The sequence below is a fragment of the Penicillium taxi genome (assembly GCF_028828555.1).
Source record: "Penicillium taxi strain IBT 34144 chromosome Unknown utg000004l_segment0_segment0, whole genome shotgun sequence".
In the NCBI taxonomy this organism is placed as follows: Eukaryota; Fungi; Ascomycota; class Eurotiomycetes; order Eurotiales; family Aspergillaceae; genus Penicillium; species Penicillium taxi.
In genome coordinates, this window is record NW_026643206.1 from 1,142,223 (window position 1) to 1,155,866 (window position 13,644).

At 45.5% G+C, this 13,644-nt stretch overlaps 8 protein-coding genes across 8 annotated transcripts; 4 read left to right on the forward strand and 4 right to left on the reverse strand.

The window, feature by feature from the left end:
- Positions 1–1,170: 1,170 nt before the first annotated feature.
- Positions 1,171–2,459, reverse strand: N7495_005343 (FTR1 family protein; the record flags this gene model as incomplete). Its single annotated transcript, XM_057207994.1, has 3 exons — positions 1,171–1,744; positions 1,803–2,376; positions 2,429–2,459. 3 exons carry the CDS (start codon positions 2,457–2,459, stop codon positions 1,171–1,173), a joined length of 1,179 nt encoding a protein of 392 aa, XP_057061768.1.
- Positions 2,460–3,377: 918 nt separating this feature from the next.
- Positions 3,378–5,267, forward strand: fetC (putative ferrooxidoreductase Fet3; the record flags this gene model as incomplete). The annotated part of the gene is made up of 1 exon (XM_057207995.1): positions 3,378–5,267. One exon carries the CDS (start codon positions 3,378–3,380, stop codon positions 5,265–5,267), a length of 1,890 nt encoding a protein of 629 aa, XP_057061769.1.
- Positions 5,268–5,377: 110 nt separating this feature from the next.
- On the reverse strand, positions 5,378–5,925 carry N7495_005345 (uncharacterized protein; the record flags this gene model as incomplete). Its single annotated transcript, XM_057207996.1, has 2 exons — positions 5,378–5,745; positions 5,796–5,925. Coding segments are annotated over 2 exons (498 nt in total), but the record flags the coding sequence as incomplete, so codon positions are not given.
- Positions 5,926–5,968: 43 nt separating this feature from the next.
- Positions 5,969–6,323, reverse strand: N7495_005346 (uncharacterized protein; the record flags this gene model as incomplete). The annotated part of the gene is made up of 2 exons (XM_057207997.1): positions 5,969–6,058; positions 6,192–6,323. Coding segments are annotated over 2 exons (222 nt in total), but the record flags the coding sequence as incomplete, so codon positions are not given.
- Positions 6,324–7,080: 757 nt separating this feature from the next.
- On the forward strand, positions 7,081–8,030 carry N7495_005347 (uncharacterized protein; the record flags this gene model as incomplete). Its single annotated transcript, XM_057207998.1, has 2 exons — positions 7,081–7,633; positions 7,765–8,030. The coding sequence occupies 2 exons, from the start codon at positions 7,081–7,083 to the stop codon at positions 8,028–8,030; spliced, it is 819 nt and encodes a 272-aa protein (XP_057061772.1).
- A 418-nt stretch (positions 8,031–8,448) lies between these two features.
- N7495_005348 (uncharacterized protein) lies at positions 8,449–9,294 on the forward strand (the record flags this gene model as incomplete). Its single annotated transcript, XM_057207999.1, has 3 exons — positions 8,449–8,455; positions 8,513–8,697; positions 8,923–9,294. 3 exons carry the CDS (start codon positions 8,449–8,451, stop codon positions 9,292–9,294), a joined length of 564 nt encoding a protein of 187 aa, XP_057061773.1.
- Positions 9,295–9,853: 559 nt separating this feature from the next.
- On the reverse strand, positions 9,854–11,128 carry N7495_005349 (zinc finger protein; the record flags this gene model as incomplete). Its single annotated transcript, XM_057208000.1, has 1 exon — positions 9,854–11,128. One exon carries the CDS (start codon positions 11,126–11,128, stop codon positions 9,854–9,856), a length of 1,275 nt encoding a protein of 424 aa, XP_057061774.1.
- Positions 11,129–12,464: 1,336 nt separating this feature from the next.
- N7495_005350 (uncharacterized protein) lies at positions 12,465–13,547 on the forward strand (the record flags this gene model as incomplete). The annotated part of the gene is made up of 1 exon (XM_057208001.1): positions 12,465–13,547. One exon carries the CDS (start codon positions 12,465–12,467, stop codon positions 13,545–13,547), a length of 1,083 nt encoding a protein of 360 aa, XP_057061775.1.
- Between the last annotated feature and the right edge of the window lie 97 nt (positions 13,548–13,644).

A 13,644-nucleotide genomic window follows, 5' to 3' on the forward strand; every position in this document is an offset into this window, starting at 1 on the left:
GGGGACTGGGGAGAAATAAAGGGGAAAACACAGAGATTAATTATTATAAAAACAAATTTGACCTTCAACCTTGGTTTCTGAGACGCCGATGAGGATAATAATGAATTTGAGTCAAAAACTATCAATCTTGGATCCTCAAGGTTTCAGTCAGATCTTTCCAAGCAGTGCCCAAGTGAAACATTTACTGACCAGATAACCCCATTGTAGTGAGATTGGGAGATTCAAGTGAAAAATACACAGCTATCTCAACTTTGGAAACTGTACAGAGTAAGTAGCACAGACCAAGTGGATATCTAGGTTTCATCTCCTTTTTCGCCTATTCATCAATTTTAGAGATTTTCTCCTGATCAATACAAAGTAGAAAATTTCTCCCGATTGATATGGCCCGTTAAGTGTGGCGCCACCCGATTATCTGATTGATAAAAATCAATTCTAAAAGGCCCGGCCTCAGTTCACAACACTAAATTATTAGTATTAGTATTAGTATTAGTCTAACTTACTTCCAAGGTTTACTGTTAATTGAATGGAGCCATTGCTCACACCGTATGTACTCGGAGCTAGAGACCTCGTGACTACATAGGTAAACTTCACTGAGTTTGGAATAGGTCAACAACCTAGCGTCCCGATGTGCCGAAGTCGGCCCATTCTCGGCTTTATCTGATCAAAAGAACCTTCTAAGGTTATAATCATATGCTGCGGGGTAATCAAGTTGACATCGTTCCAAGGGTGGAGCACGGGGTGTTCTGGTGGATAAGTATATACCCTAGTATGGCGGCTGATGCCGATGAGCCCTGGAGGTTCATTGGTTTTCAAGGTTGAATGGAACGTTTGAATGGAATTACTCGGGACACGGACAAGTTTCCACTTGGGCAACACGGCCCAGGTGTGTAAGGACGTAAGATGCCCAGGGTATTCCATAGTACAAGCTTTTCCAAGGTTGAAAATTCCGGTGCGGCATGATTCAGCTAGTTCATCTTGGCACCTTGGCAAGTAAGATCCATTCCACTTGCTTTTTTAAATTACTGGTTTTGTACGGAGTACTCAGATTTGCAGATACAGTGAGATTCAAAATACTTCATTCATGGTCATGCTATTGAAATCAAAATTTTCACATAGGTATCATAGTTCTGCTTTTGCACCAACATCAACTTTTCAATCATCAAATCATATCTAAGATTCAGATCGCTGAACAAGAGTAGAGGCCAGATAGCCGGTCTTCTCCGACTCTGACATGTTTTTCATGACTGGTACTTCCGGTTGGGCAAATCGGTATTTGCCGTAAGTACGCTCAGGCTCTTCGTAGGTCTGACGGAAGATAAAGGCTCTGGTTCGGGCCTTGACACACTTCACTTGATGCATGGCAGGGTCGATGTATGGAATCTCGCCTCGTCGCTCACGGAAAATCATCAGGGAGTAGCCGACCATGACACTGATCCAGTACATATTGTATCCAATCACTGAACCGTAGTCGGCCGAGTTGGTCCAACCGAACAAGGCGTTGAAGATACCCCAACCACCACCACCACCGATTTCAGGGTTGCAGCAGTTGACGTGCCAGACGCTCTTTGAGATGTCGTAAGATCCTGGACCAGAGCCAGTCTCAGATGCATCACCTCCTATTATCTTGTTCCAGGCATTGTTTTCAAAGTACCAGATACCACGAGAGAACAAACCACCGGCAACAAGGTAAAGGAAGCAAGTTGAGATGATCAAGAAGATCTGCATAGATGACTCTCGTCCACCTCTGAGCAAAAGATTAGCATCGACCATGATACTTAGGTATACGATCATGGTGAACTTACTTATAGATAATAAATCCAACGACGAATCCAGCAAACAGACCACAGACTACAGCGAGGGGGAAGGACGAGGCAGGAAGACCTAAGCCAACACCTCCAACATAGACAACAGCTTCCAAGCCCTCGCGAAGAACAGTGATGAACGGAAGGAAGAACATGACATACTTCTCCATCCATCGCTTCAATTTAGCCTTGCGACTCTCATCGGGGTCGTGCTCTGTCGCAAGTGCCTTGGCCAGCTTTAGCCGCCACTTTTCCTGTAGCTTTGAGACACGAAGAAGGGCAGCACCCATCACTGTAATGATCAAGGAGGCAATAATTCCTAAAACACCCTCCCAGATGTCTTCTGTGCTAGAGAAGGTATCTGTGCCCAGGCCATAGAAGGCACCGATCATGCCAGCTCCCACAGCCAAACAGATAGCCAATCCCAACCCACATCCCCACCATACTTGCTTGACCAGCTTTTTATAGACATCTTTGGTTTCTTCTCTTTCTCCCAGAGTCTGTCTCAAGAAAGCCAGCAGAACGGATACAACCACCGTAGTCTCCAGACATTCTCTGAAACAGATGAAGAAAACTATTGCAAAAGGTCAAAAATAGAAAAGCTGGTGAGGCTCAATTACACTTACCAGTAACGGCAAATACCTTATTATTACCCATTTTGACTATGAACAAAAGGGACAAAAGATGTTGAAGGTTGAGGGATCAAAAAAGACGAAAGAAAAACGTGGGATGGAACTGATTGATAAGGGTCAATTGTTGGTTTTGAAAATTACTAGCGTCTAACAAGGGATCCACATTATTGGTATCTGATCAAGCCGGTGGACCGGATAATCTCTGAATTTCTGCTGTTTAGAGGAATGGTTGAATGGCCAGACTTCAGCAAGGCTTGGCTAAGGCTTGAGAAAGCTTATCAAATACGAGATTGAGTACTAGGTAAATACGGAGTATGGTTGTCTCCATATAGAATTCCATGGTTCCAACTAGTCCCACAATAAGTATCAGATCGGATTGGGATCGGATTACGGCCAATGAGGGGAAAAAAAATAAAATAAATAAAAGTTGAAGATACGATCCAGGGCTCACCTAACTGATTTTCACTCTACCTTCGTAGATTATATTACTCTCAGCCAATTATGAATCACAATCTCCTCCAGTATAGAGTAAGATATACGGGCCTTCCCTAAGTATCAAACATTAGAAAGAAAAAAAAATTAGATAAGGGGCAAGACTTTCCGAATACTCATTGGGGTCTATTTCCGCCTGACCACCCCGGGTCCTCGTTTACCGGTATGCAAGTCCGTCCTCGGACAAGGGCCTGAGCACTCTGTATCTTGAGTTTTTTTTTTTTTTTTTTTTTTTCTTTCTTTCCTTTTTTTCAAGACAATGGCTCCACCCTATTCCGTTGGATCTACCGAAGTCTATCGTCCTATTCACGAAAGATTGATAATCTTATCATTGGGTGCTACGCCCCCCGATTCCGTTAGTCATTGGCTTTTATTATGCTGTGAGGTTCTCACTCTTCTCCTTCTCCCATCCCTTCTTGATATTGATCCGTGACCATTCTCACTCCCGGACATGGCGAACTCAGTGGGAGGCCTACTATCTTGTTTAGTAGCGCTGCTACTTTCTTTTCAGATCGTTCAAGCCAAGACAGTCACATATGATTGGAATGTTACTTGGGTGACTGCCAACCCTGATGGCTTGGCTGATCGAAAAATCGTTGGTATCAACGGCCAGTGGCCCTTGCCCGTGGTCGAGGTGGACAAAGGTGACCGATTGATTGTAAACATGTACAATGGTCTCGGAGACAAGTCCACATCCATCCACTGGCATGGTATGTACCAAAATAGCACAAACAACATGGATGGACCATCCATGGTGGTTCAGTGTCCAGTCGTGCCAGGAGCTTCCATGACTTATAACTTCACTGTCAACCAAAATGGCACTTATTGGTACCATTGCCACACCGACAATTGCTACCCAGATGGCTACCGTCAAGCTTTGATCGTGCACGACAAAGACGCTTACTTCGATGATATGTATGATGAACAGTACACCTTCACCATGACCGACTGGTACCATGAGTTGGCCGAGGATATCGCCCCAACATTCATCAATCTTGACAATCCCACAGGTGCAGAGCCTGTGCCTCAGTCCTTCTTGTTCAACGATACTCTTAACACTAAGGTCTCTGTCGAGGCTGGTAAGACGTATCTACTGCGCTTGATCAATGTCGGTGCATTTGTGGCTCAATACTTCTATATCGAAGATCACAACTTCACGATCGTTGAGATTGATGGTGTGTACACGGAGCCTACCGAGGCCAGTATTCTTTACATCGCTATCGCGCAGCGATATTCAGTCCTCGTGACGATGAAGAACTCCACTTCCAAAAACTACCCAATTGTGACTATAGCCGACTCGGTCCTTATGGATACAATACCAGATAATCTCCAATTAAATCTGACTAATTGGCTGGAATACAACTCCAAGGCTGATTTTCCTTCGGCCAGCATTACCGTCGACGTTGCCTCTGATCTTGATCCTTACGACGATGCGACACTGGTGCCCTATGACCACATGGCTCTGTTGCCTGAGCCAGATCTGACCATTGAGGTGACTGTCAGTATGCAGGTCCTGAACGACGGTGCAGGCTACGCATTTTTCAACGACATCTCCTACACCAAGCCCAAGGTTCCCACTCTCTACACAGTCATGTCATCTGGTGACCTTGCCGATAATGCAACAGTCTACGGTGAATATACGCATCCTTACGTTCTCGGTCACAATCAGGTCGTGGAAATCATCGTCAATAACAACGATGGTGGTTCCCACCCATTCCATATGCACGGCCATGTCTTCCAAGTCATTGACCGATTCCCTGCATACGGAGAGCACTTCTACGACTACGCCGATGACGACGATGGAGTCACGTATGATGCAAACAATCACACCGCGTTCCCAGCTTACCCACCCCGGCGTGATACTGTAGTGATCCCACCTATGGGTTACTTCGTGATTCGCTTTGTCGCCGACAACCCTGGTGTGTGGTTCTTCCACTGCCACATTGATTGGCATCTGCAGCAAGGTCTCGGATTGACAATTATTGAAGCGCCTCTGGAAATCCAGAAGCGTCTCACCATTCCTCAGGATCACTATGATGTATGCAAAGCAGCTGGCGTCCAGACTGAGGGCAATGCAGCCGGAAACACCGCGGACTACCTCGACCTCACGGGTCAAAACAAGCAACTACCCTGGCTTCCGGCCGGCTTCACTGCAAGGGGTATTGTGGCCCTAGTATTCTCTTGCGTATCTGCATTCTTGGGAATGGGCTTCATCTCCTTCTACGGAGCGACGGGCATCAATGCGCAACGGCAGCAGGAGCAGCAGCAGCAGCAGCAGCAACAACAACAACAACAACAAGAATCTGAGCAACCTAATCAAGCGGAGCGGTTCCACGATTGAGTGAAAAATTATGTTTTTAATCATGCGGACATGAAATTGTAACCCTTTTGGTTCAAAAAAATTAACGATAACGCGGTGTTCATTTTCTCCATATTTCAATTCCACTCACAAGGTACTTTGATGTAGATTTCTGTATCTGAACGTAAGGTACTGTCACTAGCATCTCCCATCTCCTCGCCAGATCTTTGAAGCATCACCTCAAGTTCTCGACAGTATGGATACAGCAGGCGCTTGCAGGTCAGGTAAGGGAGCCCCATATCTTGAGCCAGGGTATAGATAGCCGAAAATGGATGCGCACCATCAGTCGGGGTTTCCTGGTAAACTTTCCATTTTCGATCCCAGCTGTAGATGTCATTAAATACGCCCACAAACCTGAAAGCGTAGCACTCAACGGTAGCTGTCTGGGCGAGTTCCGATGAGTTAAGGTGTAGGTTTGTACTAAACTTGATGAGTTTAGTATAGAACCTTTGCTTATCGGCTCAGAATTCCAAAGTCGCTATGCCCGGAATGTGCTGACGGTTTTCCTACGTCTTTTTTTGAATTCAAGATATCGACCTAAATGTTTCACCAGTATTCGGTCCTCGGCTGTCTGGGCTTTAAGTCGATCACATAATCCCTCCACAACGTCAGTTGCCAGTTTTTCGTCAATTACTCGCATATCGTGGATAGTGTCGGCGGGGATTCATTCAACGCATATTTATCTATCGGGCATTGCTGTTCACCGAGAAATCTGCATTATTCGTTCTCGATAGGACAACATCTGACATACTCATCTTTCCAACTGATATATACTAATCCATTTAATAAATTCATCTCACAGCACAACAGTAAATAGCGATGACTCATTATCAATCAACTAAGCCAAACAGTGCAACTTGCATGTCACCTCAACTCGATCCCTCAACGTAAGAGGGAAGAATCGACTAAAGGAACGAGAGAATCCCGGGGCGGAGAACCCATTTTCTCTCTATTGCTGTCAAATTTCCAATGGAGACCAAAGCACGGTTCAACCCGGGTCTGGATGCGTTCCCGGCGAATGGGATTTGGATTCCAGGCAACTTAAGCAAGCCTCATAATCCAAGTGAGTGTATGGGGTCACAGGTGATGTTGACTACCAAACAAATGCAAATTATGGGGCTTAAAGAGAATAGCTCTCTGTGTGGGTAGTTCCCGGGATCTGGATCGCCCGGTGAGCATGATCTGTCTTACGCATGGCCTCATTGCAAGTCTCATGCTCTGGCAGTTCTATCTATAGGAATGCTCGAGGAAAGGCGGATATCCCGACAGTCACCGGTCACAATCACACAATGACTTTTCGACTGAGTCTGTCATGAGGTCTGTTGATATAGAATAGTCTTTTGCAACTCATAACTTTTGCTGACAAGAATATAGCGTGGCACAACTCCGCGGGAGCGGAACAGAAGCACGGGCCCTCTACCTATTCGTCACACCATAGACTAAGCCTTAAGCTTCTCACACCACTTTTAGCTTGGTCATCTTTCCACGCCATGTTGATAGCTATAAGTATAAATATAGCTGATCCTGTCTATATACTGGCGGATGGAAATAAAGTGACTTGATTACTCTACTATCTGAAGATCTTTCCGCTTTACAGCGCACCTCCGATAGGCCTATACCCCGCCAAGTTCGCCAAGGACCGCGATCCGGAGAACACATGCAGCCTCGCTTTATCTTAACTACACTCTTTACTCCTCTCCTAGCTGTTTCCTGCCCTGTACGTGTGGCCAGCTCTTCTTCTCAGCTCCAAAGACTCTTTACAGCGCCCTTCACCTCATTCTCATCCGGCTCGAAAATGGTACTCCCACAGAAGCCAGGAGGTATCCGCCCCCCATGGCGCGACGAGCTTGACCTCAATATCGACCAGTCGAGTATCTATGAATTCACTCTTGCAACCATCGACCGTAACTCCGCGGGTCAACCCATTCCTCGTGCACGCATTTGCAGTTGCCGGGGTTTCTTCCCAGAGCTTGATATCCACCCAAATGGACGAAAGGATTTTGAGGAACAGGAGGATGGAGATAATCCGCCTGTTTATGAAAGTGATCTTTTATCGTTCTCAACAGATATCCGGATGGAGAAGTTGGCCCAGATCGAGACATCAGGGCATTCAGTTGAGGCTCTATTCTGGCTCAAAGACATGATGACACAGTGGCGAGTCCAAGGCCTGGCATATGCTATCGGTGATCCAGTTGGAGAAGAAAATGAGAAGGAAAAGTCAGCTAGAGATATAATTGGCCCTCAACTGAGAGTGAAGCCTGACATTGAGGATTTGGATTTATTGAATAAATGGACATGGGACAGGGCTGTGACGAAATATTTTGCAAAGCACTCACCTTTAATGCGAGGTATGTTTTTTTTTCTATGCGTTTCATGCCATACCATCTCCCCCTTACAAATCTCCCACAATTCTTGTACTGACACAAAGAATTTACTCCCACTTGCATCAAATCTATTGCTTTTACTGACTATGTCAAAGGTTCCTTTATACGCCCACATCCTGGATTGCCCAGATCAGATTCCCCTAGTGATAAATTTGTGGAAAAGGGTCATAGGATAACTGACCTCCACGACGTTGGTGCACGATCAAACTTTCGGGTCGTACTTATTATACCTGAAGAGGTTGAGCGCCTTGACATATCAGACTATGATAATTTCCGAAGGATCAGATGGAATCTTGTAAAGAGTGTTGACGAGGATGGTCAGCCACAAAATCATTGGGAAGAAACTGAACTTAATCCGTGATACCAGATACTAAAACTTGATACAATATAAATGCAAACGCTCCCTTTACAGATATATGCTGCAGCTCTTAGCTTACTGAAGGTAGTTCCGCATGCAGTTCGTTCCTTAGTATTTGTTATACCATTTGTAGTAAAACTGTCAAATCTTTCGGACCATTACATAAATTTCCAATGTTAGAGTCATTATTTCTGCCTAGGAAGCACTATCTCTGATTGCCATAAACCGGATATACCTAAGCTTCATTATGCATCATCTCCCACTTTTACTTCATGGTTCCTCGCTTCCAATGTGCCTATATATCTGACTGTTCTCTTCTTGTCCAGATTCCTCTTATTTAATATCTCGACATTTCCAAGGCTGGAACCTTTCCCAAGAATTCCAACGGGGGTATTATGCTCCACCAAGAACAGAACAGAAGATGAAGGGTAAATTTCCTTCATTTCCAATATTTGAGGTTAGATACTAATCCCCATGCTGAACAGTTTCCAAGACGGGTTGTGCGGAGACTGGACGCCCGGCACGCGCCTGTCAGGAGTGCCGTGAGAAGAAGAAGCGATGCACCCATCGTGATATTGGCAACTCTAGACCTGTGATGAATATCTCAAAGACACCTAAGACTCGCGCACGTAAGGCGGAGAAGGAAGTCAGGAAGTCAGTTGAGTCACCGGTAGGAACCACTTTCACCTGTTATTTTTCTACTTTGTATCCACTCAATCCCAAATTTTGCATTTTTATTTTTGAACCTCTCAAATGCTCCAGTTAACCATAAGAAGGAACTCTTTGCATCTAGTTTGTCATCTCCATCATCTACCCATGGCACTGATGATAAAAGTGAACACATGTCCAATGTCCCCAGGAGTAAGCGTGTTTATAAGCGCAAAAAGTCTCAAAGTCGAAGATACTCTACTCCGCAGCACCTGCTACTGAGACTGAATCAATCTCCAGTTTCCCAAATACTGCCAAGTTGTGTCACAGTAACAATCTCGACACAGGATCTGGTCATTCTCCTCAAGGGCATCCCGTCAGTCCCAATTATTCAAACTCTCCCATTCCTGAACTCCCAGAGGATAGCGTGGAAGCTGCTTGCCATATGGCCATACATGTTGCTCACGCACGTGAACTCGAGTGTCGCCTTACTGAGTTCAGGAAGCAGATCGACGCTTTAGGTGATCTCTATACTCAAATAGAGGCTGCTCATCAGGCTGGCCAACATGCTCTGCAAGCCGTCAATAACTGGACTGCGGTATGGAGCGAGGGTTTATAGACTTGAGGTCATTTTGAATCCCTGTTAGATCAGCTCAAATGGCTATAGGGCCAGTGTGTTTCTGTTTTCTGCTGTGGCTTGTCTTGGCTGTTGTTTAGTTTTGGTTGCGAAGTTATGTCGGAGTTTGCTGGTGGGGTTCAAGGTTGTTTCCTCATGATCCTCTCATGAACAGAGAAAAGATCTATCTTTATTTCATAATATTTATTACTTGAAGTAATTCCTTCTGGAGCTTACCTGGGTACTTATCCTCGTTTACAATCGGTCTCGAAATTTGGCATTAAATATTGATATTTGATCTTCAATTCGACAACTCAGTACAGAAGTTGAAAGATATAAGTGAGCGAGATGGATGTCCGGGATACATTATTTGAAAAATTTCTTAGTCTCCAGACTGCGCCTAATGATAATATAATTGGTATTCTACTTTGGAATGAGTCACGCAATGATTATCTTGATTGTTCCTTCCTAAGATGATCCGCAAGCATTTTGCTTTTAATATGACCCCATGATGGTCTTCATCTCGGAACACACTGGAGCCGGTGCCAATAATGCCAATAAATCACACAGGCGGGAGGCTATTGTGTTCTTCTGCATTGGTGAGCCAGGCTACCTTTATCTCACATCGCCGCTGCTGTTCAGCGACTACTCCTTTGATGAAGTTCCCAGGAAGTTCTTGGATCTTAGTCTCCATATCTTCGAGGCAGCCTTTGCTGGTTTCCAGGTAACAGTCACGAAATATTAGCCAAGCCTCTTGGTCGGAAGATTGTTTCATAACGGGGCGTGGAAAGTAAGGGTCGTTGCGGAAGAACGCATCCACGGATTTTTGAACACCTTCTTGGTTCATGGTAATTGAATGACATCTGTTAAAATCTAGCAGCCACATATTGACATGGCTTTTAGTCAAGTTCCGAGCTGCAGTTGCGTCCTGAGCTCCATTAAATTCCCTGAAAGTAGACTTACGAGTCCCGTAAGATGTTATTTCCGCTAGTCGTTGACCTGATAGGTAATTGGGAATAGTGCTACTGTCATAGGTGTTTACTGGGGCGCAACCCAGGACAAACTCGACGTCATCGGCATCAATTTTAGCATCCCAGTGCATGATAGCGAGAGCATGACCCATACAAGCGGCGAAGATGCCAACTTCCAGCTTGAGATCTTCCATTTGATCTAGGCACATGTTGAAATTCCGTAAGCTGAAGAAGCGCGATGGGCGACGAGTGGGGTCACGACGCTTTCCCATATACAAGCGAACTAGGCAATCCTTATTTCCCGGCGCCTCTCTGGCGGCTGGGAGGACTTTGGTGGGGCAGTACTTTTCGATGAGTTTATTCCGAATCACATGCGGCAGCGGGGGTATTTTCTCAATACTAAGCACGTCGCTAGGAATATCAACAGCCTTTGGAAAGTGGCTATCGTTATTTGCCCACCAGATATTTTCCTCCTCGCCAGATTTTGTGCTGTCGATGAAGTAATGTGGTCTTGGGACATGGACGCTAATCTTTGGATGGCGGTCGAAGGCCTCGCAGACTGCAGTGCCCATGATGTAATCGTTCCATAGCTGATCAGACTGTACAAGCGCGGCCTTTAGGACAATGGTGGAATCATCGCGGGAAAATACCTTCCCACAAGTTCCATATCCAATTAGTCGAAGGCGTGGAGGAAGGTCCAGAGGGTTAGCAGCTTGCTGTTGCTGCTCCACAAAGCTCGAGGTGGATACCTCAGGGCGGATAGATAACAGATGGGACAACTGTGTATCCACACTTTCATTAGTAGCAGATGTCTCTTCGTCGAAGGTGGATGCCCTGGAGGGGTTCAGGGTAGATCCATAGCACATCAGTTTATTGATGGCGCAGCGGCGGGGCACTATTGCACTGGTGTCTTAGTCGGAATAGTGGAACACGAAGAGAAGCTCTAGACTTCTACCTAAATACCAGCCCAGCAAGTGCAGAGTAGTTGAGGGGAAGAAAAGTGTAGAATTGACAAATTAACCCAATGAAAGACAACAAACGTGGATTAAGGATTATCTGACTAATCCTATTTGGGGAAGTGGCGCTGGTCTGAATCAAAAGAAGCTCGGACATTCAAGCTCGTAACTTTCATGCTTCATGTTTCAACAGTAGCATTGTATTAGCCGTGGAAACATGGAAACATGAAATGGAAACCATGGAAACCATGGAAACCATTGCATGCTTTGTACAACCAATTGAAGGTAGATCATGATATTAAGCTAGTATAATCACTATAGTCCAGGAACTACATCCTTGTCTAAGTACTAAATACTCGACAAAAGTACTGTCCGTTCCCGCTTCAACTTATACAATACGCTCGGAGTAACTAGTTTGTTGGGGCTAGTCGGCCGTTACGTGTCATGCTCCTGCCGCATTGGATGATTCGTGCTTTAGTAGTAAAGCTATTCCCATGACGTTATACTATTTACTTTCAAGGCTTGAAGTACGGAGTGGATATTCGAGGTAAATAGCAAATCCTTTGGTTAAGACATGTAGTAAGACATGATGTCTAGATCCCCTCGCTTCGGCCCGTTGACTGTCAGTGTCAACGGCTGCATGAAGCCCAAAAAGATATCATTTCTCACCGCTCCTTGCGAAACAGTTATCATTAGACCAATAATTAGATGTAAATTTGGGTTACTAGTTGATGTTTATCTCTTATTAATATCCTTGTTTTTTTTTTTTCGTTTTTTTTTTGTTCTTTTTTGTATTGTTTCCCGTAGTTTTGTTTTCAAGGACAATTCAATACCACAAAAGTCCTTACTGTATTGTGACAATACTGTACCTTTCCTAGCCTTGGCCTACTTCCTCGATCCTACATGTTTTCTCTTATTACCCCCCATTCAGTCTTTTCTGATCTTTACCGTCTCTTGTCACTCAACCCGCAGGTATTTTAACTTGGCTTCCCCTCACTATAGAAAAGACTTGCCACTCCCCCACAAATGCTGGTTAGATAGCACTATCTGAAATTCCGTTCCCCCGTTTCCATCTTGCCGAGCCCCACGACGAAACGAACTCAGCAAACTATCTCAATCCCCCATTTGATATTGAATGCTCTTCGGTATTCTTGTCGCATATATCCAACACACCATTCCCACCTCTCTTGCACATCCCTAAACTCTTGGGGATTCTTATCATTGGTCTAAGGCGTCTTGTGTTGATATGGCGGCGACTTCCGTAGATGCTCTCGGGGCATTTACTCACCTCCAAACAAATCTACCCTTATGGGTGACCCGTATCTCTGAGCTTGCTGCGCATACTGCTAGAAGACACGAGGAATATACTCAAGCCTACCGTCAACACGCTACAAACAAACCTCGTCGTCGAAAGAACAGCTCCGTACGCTCAATTCACACCGATGTGGTCCCGATCGCCCAGCGCAAAACTCCCAACCCGGAACCTACTACGGTCACCCCCAGTACCGAGAAGACTGCCACTGAGAATACCACCATCGCAACTGAAGGCTCTAGGGATGCGTCGGCTTCCAATCAGCAGGCTAGACGCAAGCGCGGTCCGGACGAGTCCTCAAATGATCCCACTGAACCCTATGCTTTTGTCAGCACCCGCCACAATGTCATTATCGAATACGATGGCCATACACAAAAGACGCTACAGGAAATGGTGAAGGATATCGGCATTGCTCGGAACAATATTCGCCGCGGCAGGATGTCGCTGATGCCCCGTGCAAACTTGCGCTCAAGTCTGCTGAGTCGAACTGCGAACTACACCAACAGACAAACAGAATCTGAGGAATCTCCATTGTCTATCCTATCAACAGTTCGCAGCACCCGCAACGGTGCTAGTCTTGTCGGTATATCAGGGTCTATGGGAATGCGAAAGGATTCAACCTTTGACTACGCAGACAAACAGCTGGAGCTAGCGCATGGACTCTGTGAAACGGCCGCTTTCCAGGTCCTTCGATCTGGAGACTGTGGTACTGAGCTCGATGGTGTGGAAGAAAAGTTCAAGATGCTGCTTGAGGTGACCCACAACGAGGTTACTCGTCTTTTGGAAGAGAAGAAGAAGCAGGAGGAACAAGCCAAAGAGCAAAAGGAGAAGGAAACTGAACAAGAGAATGTGAAACCACCTCTGGAGCCGACTACAGTACCCCTCGCTAAATTAGCCGCCATTACCAGCAAGCCATCAGTCACGGGTAGTGGTGCCATTGAAGTCGACGATGGATCCTCTATATCAGCCGAGTCTCTCGACCTATCTGCATTTCGATCATCAAGAATTCGAGTATAAACTCATCTATCTGCGATTTATCATGTTGAAGCCCATCCTTCCAAAAAAGTCTTCCCGCCTGTACCATGCACATGCCAGTCACCAAACGAGTCAAGCT